This window comes from Mercenaria mercenaria, chromosome 7 (assembly GCF_021730395.1).
Source record: "Mercenaria mercenaria strain notata chromosome 7, MADL_Memer_1, whole genome shotgun sequence".
Lineage (NCBI taxonomy): Eukaryota > Metazoa > Mollusca > Bivalvia > Venerida > Veneridae > Mercenaria > Mercenaria mercenaria.
The window spans coordinates 21,283,751-21,311,647 of record NC_069367.1 but is presented as its reverse complement, the minus strand read 5'-3'; the positions used below and the strand labels follow the sequence as shown (position 1 = coordinate 21,311,647).

At 33.1% G+C, this 27,897-nt stretch overlaps 1 protein-coding gene across 1 annotated transcript; it reads right to left on the bottom strand.

Moving 5' to 3' along the window:
- LOC123556009 (uncharacterized) lies at positions 1 to 27,897 on the bottom strand. The gene is made up of 16 exons (XM_053547064.1): positions 27,710 to 27,897; positions 27,362 to 27,462; positions 26,912 to 27,108; positions 26,414 to 26,593; positions 25,811 to 25,939; positions 24,937 to 25,037; positions 24,505 to 24,598; positions 23,746 to 23,923; positions 18,342 to 18,500; positions 17,448 to 17,668; positions 14,724 to 14,856; positions 14,180 to 14,312; positions 5,764 to 5,843; positions 4,809 to 4,949; positions 3,308 to 3,547; positions 1 to 344 (listed from the first exon to the last, which is right to left on the bottom strand). The coding sequence occupies exons 1-16, from the start codon at positions 27,895 to 27,897 to the stop codon at positions 1 to 3; spliced, it is 2,619 nt and encodes an 872-aa protein (XP_053403039.1).

Sequence of the window (27,897 nt, the reverse complement as noted above, 5' to 3'; positions counted from 1 at the left end):
TTATGCTTTGACATATTGATGTGTCACATCATCATCAAAACCACCACCACCACAGTCATCACAACCACAACAATCATCATCATCTACATTTTTATCACCACCACTACTATCATCAGGATCACCACTATCAACACAACCATAATGACAATTATCATCATTACAAACACTATCATAATCAGCAGCACCACCATCATCAAGATAATCATCACCAGCATTATCATCAACATTATTATATTCACCACAACCACCATCATCATTATCACTAACAACAAAACACCAGATAATCATCGTTATCATTACCATCATAATCATCATTGACATCTTCATCACAATCACCATCACCACTGTTATCAATATGAACATCACAATCATCATCATCATTTGTCTTTACATCATCATTTTCATCGTTAGTTTTACTGATGTTTTATTTTTCTGATGAACAACATGTACACGGATGTCGTCGGAAGATATCGGTTGTTGTTGTTGTTGTTGTTGATGATGACTATAGGTGTTTGTATTGGTGTTAATAGTAATGGCGATGATTGAAATTTGGACAATTTTTTTGCTTAAGAGTGTTCAATTATTTTATGTGTCAAAGGCGATAAATTGGTTTTCAGGATATCAATGATGATGATAATAATGACGGTTACATAATTGGTGATATACATGTTTATTCTAAAGACACGTACAATAATCAATAGTTTTTGTTGTATACAATTATATAAAACAAATTATCATCATTCTATAATCAAAGGTATAACTACTAGTCTCCCGTTATATTAAATTTGATTAATAACCAGTCTTATTATAGTTGGCAACAGCAACAGCAACATGCATTATTCATTATTGTTTTTCTTCTTATGAAATTTCACTAATAAACCAATAATACCACTGCTTTTAATCTTACTAACTGTTCAAACTTTGAATGAAAAACCATATTCAATTTGACTCTAAAATCTCACTCCAAAATTAGACTCCAAGATCTCACTCCAGACTCCACTCCATATTTTGTCGTATGCCGTACTGTGTTGATCATCACCACAAGTATTTAGCTAAAAGGATTCTACCAACTCTGAAGCCTGATGCCTGATTTATGAGTTCTTAAAACCTAAGAAAGCAAGACTCAGAAATATATTCCTTGACACTTACCTCAGAGAAAAATAAAGTCTTTTGATTTAAATATATATTATTGCTTCCTCTTGTTTGGCAAGATATACTATATAAATATATAGAATAAACACAAAACATTTTGAAGGAAGGTCATCCCCGAAAACAATTCACCAAGGTTAATGAAAATTGACCACTTTCTTGAAGTTTGTATGTAGACTGTTAATCCGTACTGTCAATATAACTAGATTGTTGACACGCTGTTTCATGCATGAACTTGTATTTAATTGTGAAAACAGAAACTCCTCAGTTCTACTTGCAGCGGGTTATCAGTTCGAGTAAGAAAAGTGTTCTTGGTTCTTAAATATGATTTAAAAAATTGAATTATTTTTAGTGACCTGAAACTTGTTTCTATGTTCAGTGACAAAATGACATAATATGCAGCCAGAATGACATTGAAACAGAAACACTGTCAAGCTTCTATAGTATGCTGGGAGAGAAACTTACCTTTAATCTAAAAAACTTTAACACAAAGAGATACTTCAGTTTTTAATATATCAAAAATATGTTTGATTTGACCTTTAACTGATCTTTAGTTTGCTTTGCCTGTATTCAGATCCGAAAACCTGAATTAAAGGGTTACTGAGCTTACCAACGTGGAAAGAGAAAACCTATTGCAAGTAATCTACTAAACTGCAGTTATCCAACTTACAGCTTCAATGTCATTTATATACTAGAAAACAAGAGTCATAGAATTGACCCTTGTGACACATCTTGGCCTTTGAGAAATATGTTCAATAACATCAACAACAACGGGGCTAAATCACATGACAACATATATCGTAAAACTTCATTACAAGAATACCATTTACAACTGAATCGAAAGATTATTGTTAATAAGTTGACTGTTATCCAGCAGTAAAACTATTAGACTGCCAGTTCCGACCCTGGTACGATTGCCGGCTATAAGCCCATAGCACTGTAATTTATGATATGCGGTTCAAAGTATGTATTTCCAGATTATATAGTACTAAATATAAGAACTGGGGTCAGGTGGTCCAGTGTCGGTGCTCTATTCTTGACACGTTAAAGGCCCAGGCAGTCTATTAGTATTAAAATGTATTGTTCATATTATCCGGACGTGTCTATATCTTATTTTCATCTCTCTTATCTGGAGACATTCGCGCTCTGTATACGTATTGGTAGAGATTTAATTTCGCGCCCTGAGTTTCTACAATGGTACGTAAATCACTTTGAACAAAGATATGTAAAGAGGTACAAATCCTACAAATTGACCTTTCATTTGAAAACGTGCCTATTAGTCAGATGTATAAGACATGTATCAGTTGAACAGCCTTGTATTTATCTTGATTGAAAAGTATATTCCACAACTAGCTCATTTATATCCCTTAAATAATGCTCTATATAATCAGGACGATGATTACAATGTTATCTGATGATAATGTATACATACAGCAGTCTAAAACCTTCATTGATCAATCGCATTAGAACCAGACACAAAATGATAATTCGGTGAGGGTATTTGAAATATAAAATGAATCGAAAAGAATCCTAACGCAGCCTGAGGACAGAACAAATAAAGGAACTCAGTGGGACACCGCCTTGGAACGGTCGGTGGCAGTAACACCACTGGGGAGCTTAAACCGGTGTATTGTGCGCACCCAATCTCATTCTTACCCCAGTCATGTTCCAAAGTCATGGGACAGTGTACTAAAAGTAATCCCCGCCAGGTGGATCTGTAACACACGCAATGGAAACAAAAGGCATGGCATATAAAACACGTAAAACTTCATGTATACTTATATAAAAAGCAAACCTTAAGAACAAAAATAACGTATGTACTCAATTCCTTTTCAGAAGACAAAGCATTAAGAGAAACATACTTAAGGGTCCGACGAAAGATAACGAATGCAATTATAATTGTCTGAGATAATTCGGAATCTACCCTTGGCCTAATTTTGCCCCAAAATGCCATAAAAAGCAAAACTAGTTGAAACGACAATAGGACGTAACATGGCAAGCACTCTTATATCAATCATGATATAAAATTGCCAGTAATGGGTAATATTTATGTCACTCAATGTAATATAAAATAGACGTAGTATCAGAAACTGTTAAATTATCTCAGTTAAAACAATAATATTGACATAATTATCGCAGTGAAAGTTAACTTAATTACATATTCTGGTATAAAGCTTGGTCTTTCTATTTTGTAGCTTCTGAGGGTCAGCATCCAGTATCATCTCACGAGTAACAGATCCCATGTTGCATACTGCCTTTCCAAAGAGGTTCCACCAAACATCAGTTGAGAGACAGTCGTATTCATTTATACAGGCGAGCTTACAACCATCTACAGTGTCAGCTGTATATATAAGCAAGGGCATCAAACACTTCGAAGTCTGTGACATAGACGCAAACACTGTAATATGTAATAATAATATTCACATTGCATGTTTGCAAATATCTGTAAAACATGGTTAATTATAATCTTCAATATTCAAAGAAAATAAGAATACATATAAAATTCTGATGAAGTGTCAGAGCTATCTTATTACTGATATGCAAATGATATTACAATAAAAATGAATGACTATACAAAGTACAGGATATCAAGGATAGTCGAGCAATTTATCGTCGAGTTCTCAGCGTAATGTTTTGGTTACAGAACGGTACAGAGTGGCCAACCAACGTGACTTTTTGACGGCATACACATGGGTAAAATCGCTCGATTCATGTAACAATGTGTTTGTAATTTCCTTGTTGCGTGATTGATTTAAATAGGATAAAAAGCGTCAAAGACAAAATGAACGAGTTTTAAAAATCTAAATTAGTCTATTATAATATTACTTGATGTACCTTTTGTACAGTCTGTCATGCTGGCATTATACCGACACAGTCGGTTACAAAAACATTTTCCTTCGATGCAGATTCTCTCCGTCTCTATACAGTCCAAATTACTTGAGCAATTCTTTCCAGTTGTAGGTGCTATGAAAGCAGTGGCGTACTCAATTTAGAAAATTAGACAAAACTATAAAAATTCACCTTGAAGTTCATATTAACAGCTGTACTAATGCAACAGTATGTTCGTAACTAAAGCCGTGTTCTACACTTGAGTAAAAGAATGTTTAAGACAGTTCCGAAATGATAACTTGAATATTAATTTTTGGCAAAGTATATGTGAACAATGTACACCATGTGCATAATTCAGTGGTTTGATATATGTGTTTAAACGACGAATGTAAAGAACGCTATGCCACAAAGCCTTATGACCAAAGCAATATAATACTTCCTTTTCGTCGAAGGTACAGATGATTTTCTAAACAGAGGAAGAATGAGCGAGAGAAGTGTAATTATACTACTTTTTCGTCGATAGTACGGATGTGGTGTCATAAAACGGCAAGAACGGGAGCTGTATAATACTACCTTTTCATCGAAAGTACGGATTGAGTGTCATAAAGCTGGAAGAATGGGAGCAATATAATACTACCTTTTCGTCAAAAGTACGGCTTGGTTGTCATAAAGCTGGAAGAATGGGAGCAATATAATGCTACCTTTTCGTCAAAAGTACGGATTGTGTATCATAAAGCTGGAAGAATGGGAGCAGTAGGGTGCTACCTTTTCGTCAAAAGTACGGATTGGGTATCATAAAACGGGGACAACGGTAACGGCATAATACTTACTTCGTACACCTTTAGCAAATTCACTCCAAAATCCTGTTGGCAGACATTTGACGACAGCGGTTTTGTATTTAATCTGTTTCCCAACATCTCTCTGGTTTCCAAGTATTACATCATACTCAGGAACAGAACTATTTACGCATTCTTAAAGTGACAAAATAGAACTTGTTATAAAACAGAGATAAATAAAGACCACCTTTTCCATGTCATCAAATTAGAAAATTGGATAATTTGACTTAAGAAACTTGTTCTAAGATTGTTTAATTTGAGTTCACAACAGTTCGGAAAAGTTGCTTTGGTATATGGTCTTTTAAATACTGTATGAATTACTTATATAGCAACTCAAGCTATTTTGTTTTCATCTGTCAGATAACCGGTGATTCAGTTACGATACTTTAATATTTGATAAAATCTTCATTCAAAAAGAAACGTATTTTGGTTTATAATTCTGTTGCGTGGCAGATTTAAACAGGAACGTGAAAATATTGGTTTGACTTAGAAATCGCTGTGCGGTTAGCTTGCAAGAAAGCCGATTCAAACTGCTTAGTTACCCTTTTCGGTGCCATTATAATTTTCAAACCAATAATGTTTACAGTACTGGCATAGAATTAGCTTATTTGATGTTGCACTTGTATAATCCTTTATCAAATATTCAATTTTGTGATGTCATTCATATATGTAATGATACATTGAATCACTTTATGGTGTCAGACACTAAAGATGGATTTACACATGGTGCGATCCTTAGCAACGGAAGTAAAATTTTGCGCATGCGAACTCTACCTAGGACAAAAAGACATGACCGCACAATATAAACGTTAAAGTTATATTACATTAAATAATAAAGTATTATAATAAAGTACCAGTGCAGGACAAAGGAAAATATAAGTAAATCTTTGCTAATCCACATCTGTCATCAAGTTGCCGAAAATCATATACTTCAACTAATGCGCATTACCATTGATGATAAGAGATTCATAATGAACAGGTGATAAACTATGTTTCAGCAATATTGATCTTTCATCCAGACAAATGTAGCTTAAAGAAAAAATAAGAAATCAATACAAAAAGCATATGCTTGTATGGACATTTTAACATGAATTGACAGAACTCAACAACCTGACGTAATGAGCTTACATGATAATATATTCAAGGTCGAACTTAAATCATAAGATAAATTAAGGGAAGTTGAAGTATGGATTTAATTAATAAAGATGGACACAATCTTTTCTTTGTTTTTGTATCCAATTATACCCAAATAGGGATCAATTCATTCCGTATTCAAATAGATAATTATCATCTTAAAATTTTTATTTTTTTTATTTCTATTGATTCTTTAAAATTTTATGTTTTTATTTAACAATATCAAACTGGTGGGGTGGTCACAAGATTTATATTAGTTTTGTGAGTGGATCTAGACTTGGGAATGCTTGTTCTTTTATGACGAAAATAAGAATAAAGCCGGCTTCTCACGTAGGCTATGATTAATAACATATTTATGTTTAATCAAGGTATTCTGTACAATAAATTTTGTGATCAAGCTCTTCTCTATTAAGGCAAGCATATCATAATATATTGATGATTTTATTCAGGTTTACTTATTTTTGGGCGGTCTTTCTGCTACACGTAAAGAGCGCATGCGCATTAAAATAAAAACATCCGGTAAAATATAAAGGCAACATAAAACGTTGTAAATCCGTCTATTATTTAGTGATATTTTAAATTATCATTTGGGTTGTTATTATTAAATAAACTCTGTGTTAAAGATATTACATATTATTTAGGATATCTAAAAAGAATTAAGAATAATAAAAATTGAAATTATTGCATAACAAGGTATTGAATAGGTTATGAAATGGCTCCAATAGGACTTGCTAACTCGTCACTCAGCATTTTAGTCAGTTTCTGTAGGTATTATGTAGATTTCGTAGAGAAACCCATAAATTAATTCAATTCCTTTCCCAAATGCAAAATCAAAGTAAAGGTATAAATGCGGAAAGTTTGATTAATTTCTTTACTATTCATTCATGATTCATAAAAAAATGTTTGACATCAGAGATGTGGCTATTTTTCTAATATATTCTATGTTAAGCATAGAGAATCAAAAAGAAGGGGCTGTTTCGATTTTGAAAAAACTAATTCTGAAATATGGCAAGGAGAATGCCACTAAGCTTTACCTTTAATTCTATCTGTTCCATTTTCTTTGGCAGTGTTTTCACACACTTCTCTATACTTACAATCAAGTTGACAAAGACTCTATAATAAGTAGGTGTTGAATTTTAAAGATTCGATAAATCAAATACTTATATAAAACATACTTGTAATGACTGAATTATAATCTTAAACTGTGATCAAATAGACATTTTGAAATGCATGAACCAACTCCGAAATTAAAAATGTCTTGAGTAAAGTACTTTCGTGATATGTCATACTCCTAATTTGATACTGAACGTTTGTTGTACATTTTTTAGAATGTACAAATCAATGTAAATATCCAAAGAGATTACATTTTAATAAATTATATTTCGTTCTCTGTTACAAAATCTTAATAACTTAGAACACGTTTTGAGAAAGCACATCCGTCAAAATAATATAGATATTTACTCTCAGTAGATGTAGAGATTACTTCAACTATAATGTTGAAAATATATGAATAATAACATCACCATTGATGTATGTACCTTAGTCACGGCAATATCATTCTTCTTCACAAGAATACAATCTCCGATGCTTGGCTGGTCCACTATTGAAGTAGAAAACAGCTAACACACGTTGATTCTACGCCTGAAATTTAAAGCCCAGCAATGCGGGCGTGCACCGCATTCCTTCACGCACTTTGCAATAGACAATCTTAGCATAATTTGAAATCTGTATTCCTTTGAGTAACATGAGTTTTCAAAAGTCAAGGAGTAACTAATCTCAGAATTGTCAATACTCACATAAAATAATGTATATGACATCTGAAAAAGATACAGAGGAAGAAAGATATTCCTCATTTTGATCAAGTTATGAAATTCTTTATCGTGCAGTATTTTCTGGGATTGCTTTGAAATGAGCTGTTTAGTTCATGGTTAGTGCAAATTTAAATCTGCTTATTTGTTTTCGAAGCATATTTGCATAGTTAAAAATAGAGATTTGAAATTGAACATATCATTCAAAAACGACAATGATTCGAGGTTATGGCATTCAAATGTACGTTTTGTAAAGCATCCGGTAGGATTTTACTATTTATATGTTTCGATTATCTCTTTTGTTTAACGAGTGATTTTCACTGCTTGTTAGTGCTCAGATATTTACATTGCCAATGCGTTTCCGTTGATCAAGCTAAAACAGCCATTGCATTTCATTTCCTGGGTGTCAAAACAATAGCTTGGCTACATTTTACTTTAAGAAAAATGGGTTTAAAATTAAAGATTTAAGAGGACTTTTCCAGATATTCCTTGAACATCAGTTCACCGGTCTTTTCCTATAGAATAAGTGGGTTGTGACGCGATATCAAAACGTTTTCTGTTCCAACAGTCGCTAGCAGTTATATATTATTGTCTTTTCAGAGACCAAGTAGTTCAAAAATGTGTACTCTCATCTGTGATTATCTTAAACAATATTTTCGATACCAAAAAAGAGCCTATACCTGTTCCATATAATTTCTATTTATTTTGAAATTATTCATGCCTGAAGACGGAGTATTTTATTTAGGTTTTATATCATGACTTCTAGTCTGTGTTACGAGGTCAATAATGATGAAAATCCCTTCCTTCTTTGATCCTAAGATGTACATACGAATAAAGTTACCTTTTCTCCATAAAAAAATAGAATGTCCTAAATGGCTAATATGTATACATCGTCTAAAATTTAACACGAAGCGGCATTTTTTTCTAGGTAAATATTTCAAATATTCGAAATTTCATGTTCGGTTTAGAAACCGATATCGATATAAAACCACTTGTAACCGTGAAAACCATTCATTTCGTGACCCAGCTACATGTTCTGAATTAATTGATACCTGGTAGATTTTCCAGAAGAATGTTTGTTTATGAAAGGAATGACTTTAAAGATTCAGTCTTCAAGATATATTTATTGTTTTATTATATTAAAGTTACATAATCAAATTACATCAATGGTTTAAGTCAGAGAAACTACTCGTAAATGGGGATCTGAAGAAATTAATGCACATGACCCTTCAGGTCTCGTGTCTTATTTTACACATATCCAAAGCCGCTGGCATCAAGGCACGAAAATATTGATGATAAGATAGTTTCATTTTCTTGTATGAAATTCATGATTGTCTTTTAAAACCGTGTGGAAGTCTACTAAACACTTCCTCGTGTACTTTTCAATATCTGTTTTACCATTTATCATTTTTAGTGGTAAACCGGTCTTGTGTTCTTATATCATACAATTTCGATTTTAAGGCAGAATCTCTTAATATAAAATGCGGAAATGTTTTATTACTACACTAGGAAGCAAAATAAAACATTTAAAAAAAGACTCCTACGTTTGAAATGAATGAAAAGTAATTCATAAGAAAAAGATGCGAGATGGTCTTGAAAGCACGGAGCCCCAGATGTATGAATGCCTAATTTTTCTTTGTATTGTCGACTTCTTCAAAGTTTGCTGGTAGTAGAGCTTTAGTTCTCACCCGCCCGTTAGTGTCGCCGTCCGCGTCACAATGTTTTGCATGTGAACAAGTATCCTTAATGATATCCAATGACAATTTTTCACTAAACTATCTTTACTCCATATGTATAAAATCCTCATACGGAGCTACATTCATTATTGAATGTCATGTAGTAACTGCTGAGTGTTAAAACATCCAGTTTTTAGTGGTAGTACACATATATACTGTGTGTATATATACATGGATACAGTGTGTTCTATTTTAAACCTGATGCATACTATAAACTTGCTAATTTTAAGTTTTCATAAACTATATGAAATAATCTTCATGTTTTTAAATTTAAAGTTTGAATCTAATATTCCTATAATAAAGACATGCTAAGCCTGTTGCTTTCAAATTTCCGACATGACTCTGACATACAGAATAACAAGGGGCAAGTTACGTACGTCTAACCTTTGTCAAACTTGTGTCTTCTTATTACACTGAAATGCTTTTAAACTTAGCACATATCATTCGTATCATAAAATAATCTCACAGGCTAAAAAATATTCCCGCGTTTAGCTTTGAAACTTGGTTAAAGTTCTGTATGTGAGCAGATTTTTCTTTTACTTCTTGGCCGAAAGTTTTCAAACTAAGTCTTGGCATTCTCTTCTGTTGTAAGCTAGTATTGGACGGAAAAGCTCTTAATAATAGTAGCGTTGTCATTAGACCTACCATTTTGGGATTATACCTGATTATCTTACTCAATTATTTGAATTATTATATTGCTCATTATAACGAACAAATTTTATTAGAAATATAAAGGTACATTTTTTTTTTCAAAAACAGCTTTATTAAACGTATTTATGCGGCAGGGATCAGACTTTACACGAAATCGAGAAAACATGCTATACAAACATGGCCAATTTATTTCATGCTTTCATTGCATTATTGAATTTGAAACGGGATGATGTTGATATAAAAGTATATAAATAATCATATCATACAAATAATGTAAAACATTTATGTTCAGTCATATGTCGCATTAAATACATGTGTATCAACGCAGGCAACTGATACAAAAGAAGAAAAGATATAATGTTCAGACAGACTAGCATTAAATACATATCTATATCAACATAGGAAACACATACAAAAATAACAAAGAACAAGCATTCAGATTCAGACAAAAGTCGCATTAAATGTAAAAATGCATTAACATAATAAATTCGCACGAATGAAAATAGCCATTAAGATTCTGACAAGGTTCGAAGCGTAATAACATGCTAAATTCATACAGTTGACCTTCAAGCATTAAGCTTCAGACAATGTTCGCATAAAATGATGAATTCATTCATATGAAGAAGACCTTTAAGATTCAAACAGAAGTCGCATTAAACAGAAAGGCATAGTTTCACACGAAGAACAAGTGTTATAAAATTTATATAAGCATGTATATAGATATGATAAACTTACACGCATGAAGAAAAAGCATAAATGTCAACGTTAAATGAAAAATGAAAAATAATATTACTAACCTAAGTAACGTCACTATTTAACTTCAATGTTTTGTATTTAAAGTAAACATTTCCACGTTCGGTAACAATCATAGAGTTGCAATATATAAAATAAAACTAAAGATAGGATCTTGATTCAAAATGTATATGTCCGTCTTTCAATGTCAGTTTCCTACTGGACAATGTCGATCGAGCAAATGTTCCTACAATGAATGTCTTAGATATGAATACTCTAATAGATATATGCTAAATAAAGTCTGAATGTGAATTATGTGTGACCTTCTACGCGTGAAAAATAATTATTTCCAATCTACAATAATTACCGGAAATTACTGGAATTTAAATTACAAGAGTCCAAAACTGATATTGTTTCCACTAGAGAAAAACTTAGAGCTATGTGGTACACAGAGTCAGATAACAAACACAAAATGTTGTGTCTTTTTTAAATTGGCTTCTCATAATGCATGTATTCATAATAACAGAGTGGCATTTGTGGGCGGACGCATTGTCATGACTAAACAATATGTCTTTCAACATTTTCTTTTGATAGACGTTTGTGACAGCTGTAAGTACTTTATGTTTGTAGATGTTGGCTGTATAGGCATTTGTGCCCTTTTTGCAAGGAATTCGAGCAGCTAGATAATGACTATAAAACCTTGTCATTTTTTCTCCCTTTTGCAATGACCAACCTTGCTTGAATTTTACTCGGCCATTGTTTTTTCTTCAGCAGTTTTCAACACATTATAATGCTTTGACTTCTGTTCAGATGTCAACAAATGGGAAACCCATCTATCATAAATCTTATTTAATTTATAGCGGTCAGTAAGAATATGATGTACAGACCCTTCTGAAATGCTATATAGATAGGTATTTGAGAAATAGTATTTCGACTATCTTCTTCCACCAATGGACCTCTTGACTGAGTGGATAGAGTCGAAGACTTTGAATCACTTACCCCTCACCGATGTGGGTTCGGGCTTTCTCGGAGCGTTGAATTCTTCATGTGAGGAAGCCATCTAGCCGGCTTATGGAAGGTCGGTGGTTCTTCCAAAGATGCCCGCCCGTGATGAATGAATGCACGGAGGAGCACCTGGGGTCTTCCTCCTCCATCAAAGCTGAAAAATCGCCATATGACCTAAGTTGTGTTGGTGCGATATTAAACCAAACAAAAAAATCTTTTTCTACCAGTAGCAATCTTTTTTCTCTGTTGCTGCAACAACATGCCTGCCTGGATGGTTTCTATCTTTAAGACTATTTTGACCCCTTTTAAAATTTTAATCTTACGAACCACTGTTCTTAACGTCCTCACAGAACTATCATATATACGATATAATTAAGAAAATGTTTTTGGAGACACTAGCAAACGAACCAGGACTTTAATGTAAGCACTGTTTTTTTTTCTGAACGTGTCATTTTAATATTGGAAAACAGCCACTGTATACGATTGTATATGATTCAACAGTAGATGACTTTATCAATTTTAACTTAATATTTGTAAATCTAGTAAAAGTACATTTAATTTATTAAAAACGCGAAACTCCCGTACTTTTGTGTTCAATGTTTTGATGAAAGACTAGTGATAGCATATATTGAATCAACCTCATATTATGAATTGTCCAGCTTTAGATGGTGGATTGAGAGCCTAGATACCCTCATGACATTATTTCAGGTTAGGGCTTGAAACTGGGTAGAACCAATGACTTTCCCTAAGACACCGGTTGTGCTTCCTCAAATGAAAAATTCTCCCTAAGCGAGGTTCGAAACTTAAGGGCAAATGATTCGACGTCAGCGACCTTAAACAATCGGTCAAGGCGGCCAGTCTTTTTGAAGATAATTGAAGACTAGCGAAAGGTGTAAAACACTCAATAGTTCTGAGGAGTGAAACAGGAATATGTAATATTCATAAATATGATCTTATGAAAACTATTCAAAAGTAAATCTGAAACAGTGACCGATTTTATAATGTATCTTAACGTAAACTGCTACTTGACGTGGTTTTATTTCATCACGAAATTCACTGACTTGTCTTGCAAGTCCCTGCGGGATAATAGAGTACTAGTTCCGTGTACAATCACGACATCAAATGGTAATATCCGCAGATACTCCCTTGGTTTCCAGTAATGTATGTTGTCAGCCTTCTGAAGGTTGACTGCCTTTGGTTTTATTTATTTTTTTAGTTCTGTATCTATGGACGATAAGTTCTGTGATGAAAGCAACTGATCCGAGGAGAATTCCGATTAAACAGACGTAGAAAGCACTCTGTACATCTATCAAAGAAATTGGCTTGGCCTCTGTAACAGTACTTCCGGAGCAGAAATTTGCTTTCGGCCACCATTTCCTCTTCCAAATTTGAAAAAGTCCTCCTTCAAATAATTTGATAATTCTGAAAACGAAAAGGAGATAGATAGAAACAAACTGATACAATGATTAAAAATCTTTATGAAATTGTAATAAGAAACATAAACAATTTTGATTCTTACAGGTGTCAACTTGCAGTTGCTGGTGCGTCTACAAGTCAAAATTGAAATAATTTGCATCAGTAATCACTAAACATTTTTTGGTATCGTATCTTCGGTTATAACGTGTTATATTATTGAATACATCCAGCAATCTATGCATAATTTAGTTAATACAAAAATGTTTTCAATTGTAATCGTAAGTACAATAGTAGAGCTACTTGACGTGGACAACAACTGAAGAAAAAAAAACATTCTTCAAATTAGTAACTGAACACTATTTGAATATCAACGAAACAAATGCTTTAAACAGCTTACACGCATCTAAATTGCGAACTTATTTATTTATTTATTTTGTTAGGTTTAACGTCGCACCGACACAATTATATGTCATATGGCGACTTTCCAGCTTTGATGGTGGAGGAAGACCCTAGCTGCCCCTCCGTGCATTATTTCATCACGATCGGGCACCTGGGTAGAACCACCGACCTTCCGTAAGTCAGCTTGATGGCTTCCTCACATGAAGAATTCAACACCCCGAGTGAGGCTTGAACCCACATCGATGAGGGTAAGTTGCGAACTACTGAGATACAAATGTATGTGTTAATGGATGTATGAAGCTAATAAAACTTGATTGATAAGTTTGTTTATTTGAAATTTACCTCTTACCATGAATTCTTTTTTGTTTTTTTTAAAAAAGGCACAATGAAAAACTTATTGTTGTCAGTTTGTGGAAGTGAGAGACTTGAATATACCATTGCGCATAAATAGATACCAAAATGAAGCTATCATTGTGTAACTTACTGTTTCGTAAAGATAGGAGTATGGGGTGACCCTTTCACGAAACCAAATCCGTCCTTAAGAGGCAGAAATTCTTCTTTGATTGACGTTAAACTGCATTCTTTCGCCATAGCTAATTCTATAGACGTTTTGTCACCTGTAAATATTTCGAAGACTGATAACAGTGTAAATATTTCTAATAATCAGGTGTATGTTTTAATATAGTTACTATTATGTATGTCAAAATCGCAAATGCAAAAATTAGTGACTACTGTTAGAACATGTTGTGATTAGGAAGAATATTGTGTTGGTAAAGAATAATTCAGTCTAAGTTATGAGTGCTTAGACGTCTAGCGAATCACTCTGCGCGCCAAATAACGGATTCAGAGTATGTTTATAAATTGTAGTATCGTTCTGTTGTAGCATTTCGATTCTGGAACGTCTATATATAATATAGGTGACAAAATATGGTTACAATATTCTCGACACGTTACATAATATATGTCGACGTGGCGTAACTACTGTTGTATTTTGATGGAAGTAAACAGTTTTTTATATTGGCATTTACCTATCCAAGCGTATTGTCCTTTCTTTACTTTTCCGATATGCACTTCAGGGTCTGTACTCAGGACATTGGGGTCCGTCTTGTTAAAGTCACGAATACCGTCTCCTATGGCTTTGTATATCGGATTATCAGATTTCTGTAAGGTTATTCATAAAGTCAATTTTACATTATCATCCTGTCTTTTCCGATAAATACATTATTCTGAAATTGTCAGAGAGGTAAAATATACAATTCATCTTCTCGGTAAGACGTTTACTATAAATGTTTCAAATGGTTCAAATGTATGTATTCTGTTAATTTTGCGTTATACATGAAAAGTTGTTTTTCACAAGTGCGTCAGATTATAAGCAATAACTTTCCATTACCTCTCGAGAACAGACTACATCAAATCAAGCCTGCTACACTTGGTTGAATTCAATGCTTCCAAGGACCTTCTTATAGATTTTATTTAGCATTTATTTATTTACATCGTAACATGATTATAAAGTTTTCGTATACCGTTGCTCGCACAAATGAGGATGGTTGACATTTTATCACCTCATATGAACAGAGTCTGCTATTATTTTCCTTGGTTTTAAGCCAAAAAAGTGATATTTACAGTAAGGTCGGGTGAGTTTTCTTTCGTTTTTAAGAGCGAATCCTGTTTTATCACTCATACACCTAAATACTTCTAGAGTAACTCAAAACTATAAATGGTCTTAAACACAACTGATGACTTAATAAATACTATTGGATTTAATTACTAGTATGTGGCTATAATATTTTTTCAAAGAACTGATTTATTAGACAAGAACCATTTTGAACGCTCAATGTTTCAATGTAGCAACAACAAATTTAACAAAACATAAACAGTTAAGATATCCCTTTATAAAAAAAAATATAATGTACTATCCTTTATTAGCCACAAGATTACCATCAGTATTTTAGAAATGTTTAGATAATAAACATCAAATATTAAAATTTCTAAATCCGTGCTCTTTATGTGCAGCTTAATTCCTTTTTTTTATCACATTTCTATTGGATGATGAACGCTTTAGAGCTTTTCAATAGATGTTACAACCTACACGAGTGATTTTTGTACAAGAATTCCTTCACAAAAGTATTCACTTAATTTGAAATAACACAAATTTAGTTGCGTGCCTCATTAAAGATTTATATTAAGGGATGACTATTTCAAATGTTCAAAACAATGTTACAGCTATAAACTGTATCAGGTGAGAGATTTGTTTCCAAAATTCAAACAATTTTAAGCCTTTAACATTTTTTTAAAATTTTGTATAATTTGTTTTATTTCCTAAAGCTCAAGTAGAGACAAATTTCCAAGTGATGGCCACTGCCCTAAACGTTTGCAGATAATTCATTATAACATTAATTTTGATAAAAGAAACGTCAAACAATTTTCTGTTTTATAATTGGTAAACAATTATAAAACAGAAAATAAAACTACAACATCAAAAAATAAGGTCGAGTCCTGTTGGACTGTTTCAAATTTTGCTCATTTCATTACAAAATAACCTTGGGGCAGAAGTAAAACCTACCTATATTTCTTCCACGAAATGTAACCTAAAGAGAAAAGGCAAAATAGAGAACTTTTACCGCAGGTAACTCAATATTTTTAAAGATGTCTAACTCTGCCCCATTCTGTTTCAGAGGTAAATTCAGTTTGAAAAAGAAATCAAATGATTTATCAAATTAAAAAAAAATATCACTTTTTACAATAAATCAATAATTAGTCTTCAAACAAGAGGGCCAAGATGGCCATAGGTCGCTCACCTGAGAAACATACCATAACAGTGTAAACATGTTTAACCTTGTGATTTCATGGAAACAAATATTCTGGCTAATTTTCATTAGGATTGGACCAAAAATGTGGTCTCTTGAGTTTAAAAAAGTATTTTCTTTGATATGACCTAGTAACCTACCTTTTGACCCCACATGACCCATATTCAAATTTGACCTAGATTTCATCAAAGCAATCATTCTGACTAAAATTCATGAAGATCAATTGAAAAATACAGCCTATATCGCATACACAAGGTTTTTCCTTGATTTGACCTAGTGACCTAGTTTTTGACCCCAAATAACCCACATTCAAACTCGACCTAGATTTCATCAAGGCAATCATTCTGACCAAAACTCATAAAGATCAATTGAAAAATACAGCCTCTATCGCATACACAAGGTTTTTCTTTGATTTGACCTAGTGACCTAGTTTTTAATCTCAGATAATCCATATTTAAACTCGACCTAGATTTTAATTAAATCAATTTTTCTGACTAAATTTCATGAAGATTAATTGAAAAATACAGCCTCTATCGCATACACAAGATTTTTCTTTGATTTGATCTAGTGACCTAGTTTTTAACCTCATATAACCCATATTCAAACTCGACCTAGATTTGATCAAGGCAATCATTCTGACTAAATTTCATGAAGATCAATTGAAAAATACAGCCTCTACCGCATACACAAGCTAAATGTTGACAGACAGACGCCGGACATCGAGCGATCACAAAAACTCACCTGCTCAGGTGAGCTAAAAAGTAAAAACGGACAAGAAAAAAGTAATACAACGAAAAATCTGGTACCAGCGGGACCTGAACCTATGCCGCCTGAAAAATTTATGTCAGAGTAGGTTTATTGTAGGAATTTAATACTCTTCAAAAGGAGATACACTATTACATTGGTCATACCTTAAATAATCTGACAATTTAAAAACATACATACCAATAGTACAGTTGCAAATATGGTATCTGAAAGAGTGCCCCATCTGTATGAACCTTTTAATTTTATCATCTCAGCTAGAGTTTCAAACGGAGGTTTCTCTTTTGTGACTGTGAGAAAGGCAATAAGGTTGCCAGAATATATTCCAACAATGATGATACAAAACAACCACCATGAGCTCACTAATGTTCGACCGGCTGTTGAATTTGGCAAATGTACTCCGCCTGAAAATTGCACAAATCAGAAGAAATATATCCTTTCATACGACATGCCTCTAGTTAAGATAAATGTATTCATGTATTGATATTTAATGAAAAATATAGTGTCTTCCGAAATTCTGAAGACACGTACAAAATAATTACGAAAATGCCCCAACTTCGACCTTTTACGCAATAACATATTTAGTACACTGATATTAATTTACGGTGTTAAAATTTTTCTCAGTGTTGAAAATCATATCAATTTTACATATCCTTTATGTTGTTTACTTTTGGATATAGATTTCATTGTTAAACGTCATAACAGACAGCAACTACCAAAAAAATCATTTTGATTTATGACTAATGTGAAGGCTTATTGTGGACATAGTTTACAGGCTACATTGTTTCATTTTTGTTTAATAAATACTGCCAGGGTATCACTGAATAGATTTTTCATCTGCCTTTTCCAGAAATTAACAATTTAAATTGATAAAACATTGAAATAAATATTGATGTGTGTCGCTTTAACATACCTCATACATATACATTCGCCTATTGCCATCAGCTGTTCTCAGAATAATGAAATTAATTTACAAATGCTTAAATGCAACTACGATAATATTTTTTCTTGACACTAAAAGCTTAATAAAATATATGATAAAACTTTTTTTCTTCATTTTCGTGATTTATTATTCACCTTGGCATAACAATGCGCCATACATATACCAGATAGAGCTATGCCACTTATGGAGTCCACCATTACGATCTCGCTCCGTAGAATGATCTGGCGTCTCATAATAAGGGTTATATTTCTCAATAAGGAATGCCAATACAGTCATTATAGGTAGAGCAAAGCCTGAAAATATAAATGACGTATTATGACGAATAATAATTACAAAATTACAAAAGTACTCTCGGCTCTCCTCGTTATTTCTTGCAAAATATATGTAAACTTATAAACAATTTCTACATAAGGTTTAAAATAGTACGCACTAGATTCAATGTATATGTTTAGCTAAAGACAGTATAAATGTGTGCTACCACTAAAAAGCTGGACATTTTTAACAATCTATTGTTCTGCGTGCCATTAATTATGCATACACAATAAATTTGTAGACGTAGTAGTGTTTAATACATACGATGAGGATTCTCAACATTAGAAGTTAAAACCTAAAGATTAGGTAATTCAGTAAAAGATTGACAATGGATAACTTTAAGATAATGAAAGAAATAAAATCTTATAGTGTTGCAAGGAACTCAGTGGATATTTTTAGTCTATTCGCTTATCTCGGTCGGTCGTGGTAAGTTAACCAGGTATTTAACCTGGATTCAATTTCCTATAGGGCAAATTATTAGCGAGTGCGTAGCTCGCCTTACGGCAATGTGTATGCGAATATAACAAAAGTATGCCTGTGACAGGAAAGGCCGTACCGGCGACAGTAACCATCAGAACAAATCAACACCCTTTGCAATATTTACAAATTTATTTACAAAAGATGATTATTAACAATGAATAGATATGAAAAGAAAAAAAACTGATTATAAGAAAGAAAAAAAAAGAAAGTTCAGTATCTCTAGATACAAAAGTTCTTATAGTTCCATTCTAATCTGACGTGGTACAGTTCTTTAATTTAATTGCGAACTTTAAGTAGCACAAACAAAACGTAGCTTCTAAATTCAGTCCCTTTAAACCGTGAATACGTTGATTCCGTGTTGGCTCCCTATGGTGGTAGGTGATTGCATCCCTGAGCTGACTTCAGAGGATAACAAAAATCATCGTCTTTGCGGTTTACGGCACAACCATGGGACGAAAGCTCTGCGCTGGGAATATCACATCCAGGCGAGTGAAGACAAGTGAACCTCGGGCATTGTACTTCCGGGTTATGACATCACCAGGTAAAATCGTCTGGCGGAAGAAGCTAAAATATATAACATATGGTAAGCACCATAGTAAAACAAATAAATCAGGGCATAAAGCTGCTCCTTTGGGTACACCATACCTCCGTAGGCTCCCATAAATAATACGTGCTACTTATACAAAACATATGTGCTACTAAGTTCATACGTCATATGATTAAAATACGTCACTTATTACTTCCATATTACAAAGATTACTTACTTAAAAGACTGAAGTTAAAGTATGAAATGATATGAAAAGTATATGATGAAACATTATAGTAATGGAAATGATAAACTGCAGCTATTATTTACAACTACAAATTAACAAAATTCAATATAAATCAAACGTTATATGATAGTTGGCATCCATATAATATCTAATGCCATACACTAAAACGGACATTGTATGTGTATGCAATAGACTGTCACACAATTTCATATTACAATAATATAATACATACATGGTACTAGACTTGCCATATAGAGTTATACATAACAATACAATGCAGTAATGGCGTTCCATAATTAACAAAATGTTTGACATAAGTTTTTGAAACAGTGCTTTACAATTATCACGATACAAATTTCAGTATAAATCTAACATCTTATATAAACGAAACGTTTAGACTCCTCTTTCTAAATAATTTACAAAAGTCTGAAAAATTTAATAAATTATCCTGACATACTGAAACTAGCCAAAATCATGTGCCAAAAAGTAAATGTTACAGAATTCTGTAGAATGCACAAAAATTTACCAAATAAAAATCGTAATGCAAAAATCATACAAAAATCTAACAAATAAATTTCTTACCTCGATCGAGCATAAATTTCTAGCAAGAAAATAATTCAGACATAGATTCGTCTATAAAGTCGGAAGGTGGTGTGCGCAAGGCATATCTAGTCCAGTCTATTTAAAGGATAATGTCCCGCCAAATACTAAATTTCATGGGATTCACGGCTAAGCCATGGACTCCGACTATTTGTGTTTCCACGGGATTCACGATATAGCCGGGGAATCTAACTACTTTGGCGCGAATTTAAATTGACAATTTGAGGCCCATTATAGTGGTTTGGGGGATAAAAACACGAATTACTGAAGTTTATAAAATATCAACTTTCTTATTACTGAACAGAATTTAATAAAATTTACATGGAAATTTAAGTTATGAAATACAGAAAAACATGAGAGGTATTTTATGCGTGAAATCTGACATTTACCTCAATAACTCAAAAATTTACAAAAAGATGATGCAATACCTGCATTTACACTACAGATAAAATAAGGCCCGTATGTCAATTTGTGACACACGTCCCCCCTTAAAAAGAAAATTTATAATTTTCTTAATTGAAAGCAAAATGACATACTGAAAATAGCAAACACAAAAAGAAAACACACACTGTCACTATCTGTACACCATATAATATAGCCACCTGTCTACACTCTACTCAAATAATCTGCGCCTACATTTTCTCTACCAGGAATTGCTCTAATACTGATCCTATATGGCTGCAATGCCAATGCCCATCTCATCAGCCTGGAGTTGCTAAGTTTCGCTTTATTCAAATAAGTGAGCGGCTGATGATCTGTCTCTAATACAAAGTCTTTACCGAACAAATACCGGTGAAACTTAGCTACTGCCCATACTATCTCTAAACACTCCTTCTCTATCACTGAGTACTTTTGCTCCCTAGGTAGCAATTTTCTACTAGCATACGCTACAGGTAATTTCTCTCCATCACTTCCCTGAAGCAATACTGAGCCTAAACCTAAATCTGAAGCATCTACTCTCAATATAAAAGTCTGATCTAAATCTGGCAACTTCAAAATAGGCGGACCCATTAAGCTAGCCTTCAAAGTCTGGAAAGCCTTTTCTTGACCTTCACCCCACTCTACAAGATTTGGCTGACCCTTTTTCGTCAAATCTGTGAGCGGAACTGCAATGGCGGCAAAATTGGGGATAAACTTTCTGTAAAATCCAACTACACCTAAGAATGAACGTATTGCCTTCTTGGTTTTCGGTCTCTCGGCATCCTGTATAGCCTGTACTTTATTTGGAACTGGTTCAAGGGTCTGAACATCTCCTATCATGTGCCCTAAACATTCTAGCTTCTGAAAACCTATAAAACACTTAGTCGGTTTTGCTGTTAACTTAGCCTCTCTTAGTCTGGTTAACAACTCAGAAAGTGCTACTACATGTTCAGGCCATGTGATTGTATACACCAGGATATCATCTATGAAGCTATCCGAGTGCCCTAGGTCCTTCAAAACCTTCCGCATCAGTCTACAAAACGTTGCTGGTGCGTTAACTAATCCAAAGGGCATCTTACGGAACTGGAACAAACCTTTTGGGGTTTCAAAAGCAGTCATGGGTTTAGCCTTTTCAGACAAAGGAACCTGCCAGTAACCTTTGCTCAAGTCTAGTTTAGAAAAATATCTATATTTAGATAGCTTTGAAAACATCTCCTCCATGTTTGGCATAGGTTCAGCATCGAAAACCGTCAGTTTGTTGACCTGGCGAAAATCTATGCAGAACCTTATACTGTTATCTTTTTTCCTTATGAGAACGATAGGGGAGGAAAATGGTGCATTTGATGGTTCGATTACTCCCAACTCCAACATTTTATCTACTTCCTCTTTCACTACTGGCTGCGAATGAAAAGGAATAGGATAACCCTTTACTCTTATCGGATCTGTAGTTGACAACTGAATATCATGTTCAACTAAGTTAGTATTTCCAGGAATATCTGTCAGTACATCTGAGAAATTTTCTAACAAGTCTACTACTTCCTGCTTACATTCTACTGGTAACTCCGGATTTATCTCTACATCTTTGTACGTTTCTGTACCCTGCTTTATAGGACACAAAACTATATCCTTTTCTACTCTACTCGAAAACTCATCACTACTTTCATTCGGATCTAATCTGTCATAATCTCTCTGATCCTCCTCTACAATAGCTGCTCCAACCTTACTTAATATATTTTGACTCCGACTATTTGTGTTTCCACGGGATTCACGATATAGCCGGGGAATCTAACTACTTTGGCGCGAATTTAAATTGACAATTTGAGGCCCATTATAGTGGTTTTGGGGATAAAAACACGAATTACTGAAGTTTATAAAATATCAACTTTCTTATTACTGAACAGAATTTAATACAATTTACATGGAAATTTAAGTTATGAAATACAGAAAAACATGAGAGGTATTTTATGCGTGAAATCTGACATTTACCTCAATAACTCAAAAATTTACAAAAAGATGATGCAATACCTGCATTTACACTACAGATAAAATAAGGCCCGTATGTCAATTTGTGACAATGCCGAATGAGGCAAAGTGATGTAGCTGAAAAACCTTCGTCGACGTCAGGGGGCCGCCATTTTTTTCTACTTCCGTCAAAGTCGGGAAAAAACTGTGTTTTTTTTTTAATTTCATATTTGAGTTACAATCTCTATATTCATTTGGGTGTCTTTATTTTTAAAAAGTTATGTTATGGAAATAATTTCACTTTTGCTTTTATTTTACAAAAAGCGCACCCTAGCGGACAGGTGCTCACAGGAAAAGCTTTGTTCGCAGTGAATACAGAACTTCATTTGATTGCTGAATATTATCAATCACTCAAAAAAATGCAAGAAAGATTTCCTGTTGGTAGAAAAAAAATATTTTCTTTTGAAAGATCAAGCATTGGCCAGAAAATGGAAAAAAAATGTCATTAATAAGCATAAAGCCACATGAACGCGGCAAATAGGTAATGACGTCACCGTAACACCGGCTTTCCATAAATTTTGCAACGTATGATATTCGCTGTTACAGTTATGACACTATTTTTTTTTCTTTTCAAGTGAATAGGATTTCGCGAATTATTTTGAGCAGTGAATAGTTTCTATGTCGTTTAAGCTACGCTCGCTCAGAGGCTTTGCTTTTTTCATATTCATATGTAATATTTACTTGGTGCATAGTTACCAGCCTAACTCATTTAAAACTATATCGCAGACTAAAGTCTTGTCAAAGTTGTTTTTATTACGATACATAGGTATACATTTAAACTTATTCCTATTTCTACGAAGAATGTTGTATGCTGGTTGGATTTCTTGTTGCATTTATTACGTGTCTTTTTACTACATATCAAATATAAGGTCAAGCGGAATCTACAATTTGTATATTGTTGCTACTGGAAAATGTCTTAATACAGACATACCTATACAAACAAGAACTTCCCATTTAAATGGGTCAACCAGAGTCCTCCATTTTTTGGCATTAACATCCGTTTTTTTAAAGATGACGCTTGTATACTCATATCGGAACGGATAACTGAAATCCATGACTTTATTTCTCTCAAGTGACGTTGATAAAGGAGCTGCAATCATGTCTACTTCCTTATAATACAAAACAATGAAAAATACAAGCAACTAGAATGTTACATCATAATACACTTACTTTAAACATGCGGTGTCTTACAATTTATTTTTTAAGTACTTACATGTACAGTAAAGAGAGCAAGTTTGATTTCTGACCTTATAAAATGTTTTTGTGGTTTGTTAGTTTGCTGATTGTTTTTAGTGTATTCCTAATTAATTTTCATCAACTTCTAAACTCAGTTACACTCTGTGTTTTTTTTTTTTTTTTTTTTTTGGAAATACAGCATTGTTCGGCTTGCGTTCTGAGTGTATCTTCTTTAACAACTTATTGTTTTTAGAATCATTTTAAAATTGTAAAATAAACTTTTGAACTTTGAAAATAATATTTACAAACGACTGCAACCGATTTTCCCTTGCACTTGCAATATTTGATACATTCAAAATCTTTTCTGTTTAATGCTAAAAGCTAAGTATCTTCTCCAAGAGCAATATTATTCATTTTGTTTTAAGCCTGAGACATTGAAAACAACCAAAACCCGTCCTCTTTAGACGCAAACAATTACAATCAAAACGGGTACATAAAATATGACATAACTAACTTGTCTCTGGAGTTGACCAACTAGACCATTATAGGTTAAATTCATATCCTCATAATCTCCCCATTTACCATCAGAAGGCTCTGTGACTGTATATCTGAAATAATTATACAAGAGATGGGGAGATTTTATATTAGCAATTTTGTCAAAAGCACATATGTGCATACATTTTGTACACAGTTGATTATTCACACTTTCATGAATATCATTACATCCTTAACAACATTTCTTTAATCAAAGTACTAAATATTTTGCATCTATTATTTCATTTCTAAAGAAAATTATCAATGCAATAATTCAACGTATTAGTAAACATGGTAGCCGTGGTCGTCTTTATGAAATGTACAATGGCAAAATGCAATGCATTGATCAATTAAAGGAAAATTATGTACCAGCTTCAATATATTTTCAAAAGACTGTAACAGTTGCACTCACGTAAAATTTAATTTCGTTGCCAGTTCCTTTAAAAGATCCATGCAAAATCCTTCGTATTCAATGGTGCCATTTATTTCTTTCTTGATGACGAATGGTGGATACTGCATAAATAATGTTATGTTGAAATACAACACAAAGCCCCTGCAACGAACTCATAAAACCAGACACTTTATACTTTCTACGTTATGTGGAGTTTAACATAATCGAAATACATAATCATACATTCCTATATATGCTTAATTATAACTTTCATTAGCTGCTTTTTAACATGACCTATTTTAAGCCCCTTTTTAGTCCCTTAATGGTTTGAGGATAAAATTTCCTAGACAAGTTATAAACTCTACAATGCTTTTTGTATAAGTTATGCCAGGGATTTAAAAGTGAAAACAAAAAATAAAATGTAAAAATAAATCTGCAGAATTGAAATATGTAAAAGAAAAATTTAAAAAACTTGCCAGTATGGTTGAAACATTAAAATGTCTCTTGTTGTATCCATACTTTGTATTGGGAAAAATGTCCGATGTCACAACCACATTACCATTATTTTTTACGTAACCAACCGAGCTAAACATCCTTCCAGACTTTGTATGTAGTAATGTGTCAATGTTATATGCCAAACATTGACAGTTTGGGCTCCAAATTGCCGCCTTCTGAAAATTAAGACCTATGCCTTCTTCTTAAGCGTATCAAATACTGGAATTTACTTGAATTCGCATTTGCATTTATAGAGTACAACATTTTACCAAGACAACAATAGAAGTGTTGATGAATATCCTCATTCTTACAGAGTGTTACAACATATCTATTATCATACGTGAAGACGACAGTAATATTGTATCATAATGAATCAAATGAAATGAATATTTGGTAAAACTAGTTTGCCTGTTAGCGTTTTTACCGTTTCTAACTGGTCTATTACCGCCTTTTTAAACTTGAGATGACTTCCGGATAATTCCTCCTTCAGGATTTCTAGAAGTACTGACTGAAGAACCTTGTTAAATACCTTGAAGTAAAAATATTTTTTAGGGACTGAAAAGGGTAGATTTGAATGATTTGGAAACTCTTCAAATGGTGTTTATATTATGTATTGATAATATGTGTGCAATTCTTTAATAACAATCTTTTTATATATATCGTAACGCCATGTCAATCTCGCATTTGCTATGTGTTGATAGATGACAATTTGAGTGTGATCTGAATTTTTTCAGTTATGATATTATATCACATTGGCTTCTTTATAAAATACTCAAAATGGAATAAGGAGGTGAGAAAATGATTTTTTACAGAATTTGAAGTTCTTAACTGTTACCTACAGTCATTCACTTATTTTCATGCTTTCAGCTTTAGCTTTATCACTTTATCAATTATATTCACTCCAAATAGCCGACAATAGCCCTTAATAAAACGGAAAGTTTCTCAGTATGATGTTAGTTCAAGTTTGTATAAAGAAAAAAGAAACACCTAGAAACTTGAATACCCCAGTGCCATTTCCGCTGATTCCTGGGAAAGCAATGATAGCCACATTGTCCAGGTTGAAAGCACATGATTGAAGAGCACTTGACACACCCTGACTATGTCCATACACAACGATCAGCCATCTTGAGAACATTTTCAAGAGGGTTTTGTGCTCTAGGTTTGTGGCGTCAAATTTGTTTGCCTGTGCAAGATATGCAAAGAATCAATATACGTTAACACCCAGGAAATGCATAAACAACAATAATGTACACATTTTTGTAATAAATTTAAGAAAAGGTACAATGATATAACTAATGTCATGATTACGTCAAACTGTTGTCTATAATAAAATTTAAATTCTCGAAGTATATTCTGGCGTTTTCATGTATTATTAGATAGAAAATACATCACATGAATTAGTCAATAACTTGAACAGTGTCAGTTCTGTGACATTGAATATGTAAATGATAATGACAAAAATGCATGTTAAGAGACACATTAATAAACTGTAAGTCTATACCGTTCTTAGTATGTATCGAGCACAAGAGAATTTGCAAACTACTACAATATTAATTTCTTGACGATGATGTATGTTAACTTCGAGTTGGTAAATTTGCTGCAGACGATTGTGCAGAGATTCCTCTTGGTCAATGTTGAATAAGGAAAGGAGAACACCTTCTTTAGATAGACTGTCAACAAGATCAGAGATTTCTACTTCTGAAAACGAAATACATTGTATTTTCTATGTATTTATAAAAAGATGAAACACAACACACATATCGTAAATGCTAAGGAATTATTACGAGAATTCCAGATATTACAATCTTTTTGCGAACGTTTAATTCCATAACAATATGTTGTCACAGCCACTACAAAATTTGACATTTTTTCTAAGACTGGTAATGAGTACATAAATAATATTATTGGTACTCAATACTGACATAGTAAATCTATTTATGTTTTGAAGTACCTGTAGATGTCTCGTAGAAAAGAAATAGTGATCTCCACTGCAATAGCTTGACCAAGCCAGTTATTGCCTGTGGACCGAGAAATGTTAACACGCTCTCATCCCTTGCAAAAGAAAACAAATTCTATCAGTCAAAAATGAATACAGTGACTTTTATATCACCATTTACAATTCAGTGATTTCAACTTAATGATAAAAACCATTACGTTAAAAGCACTGAATCGCTGCGGCAGCTTAAAGTAATTGCAGATAAGCGATTTGTAAATAGTTGTATTTTAAACAGCTTGCTTTGTTGAGTTCTACACAAACAAGATCACAGACAAGGCGGATCTTCTCAGTACAAATATTTACCTTTGTTCACATGTTGTATTCAGATCTTTTATACAGTTAGGGTCTTCAGTGCTGAGATATGGCGATTCATCTTTACCACAAATATTATCTGGATCTATGCAAAATTTATCTTCCTCTCCTTTCTGCAATATAGCTTTAAAATATATTAACAATCTCACATGGTTGTTAGAGGCTATTTTGAGAATCAT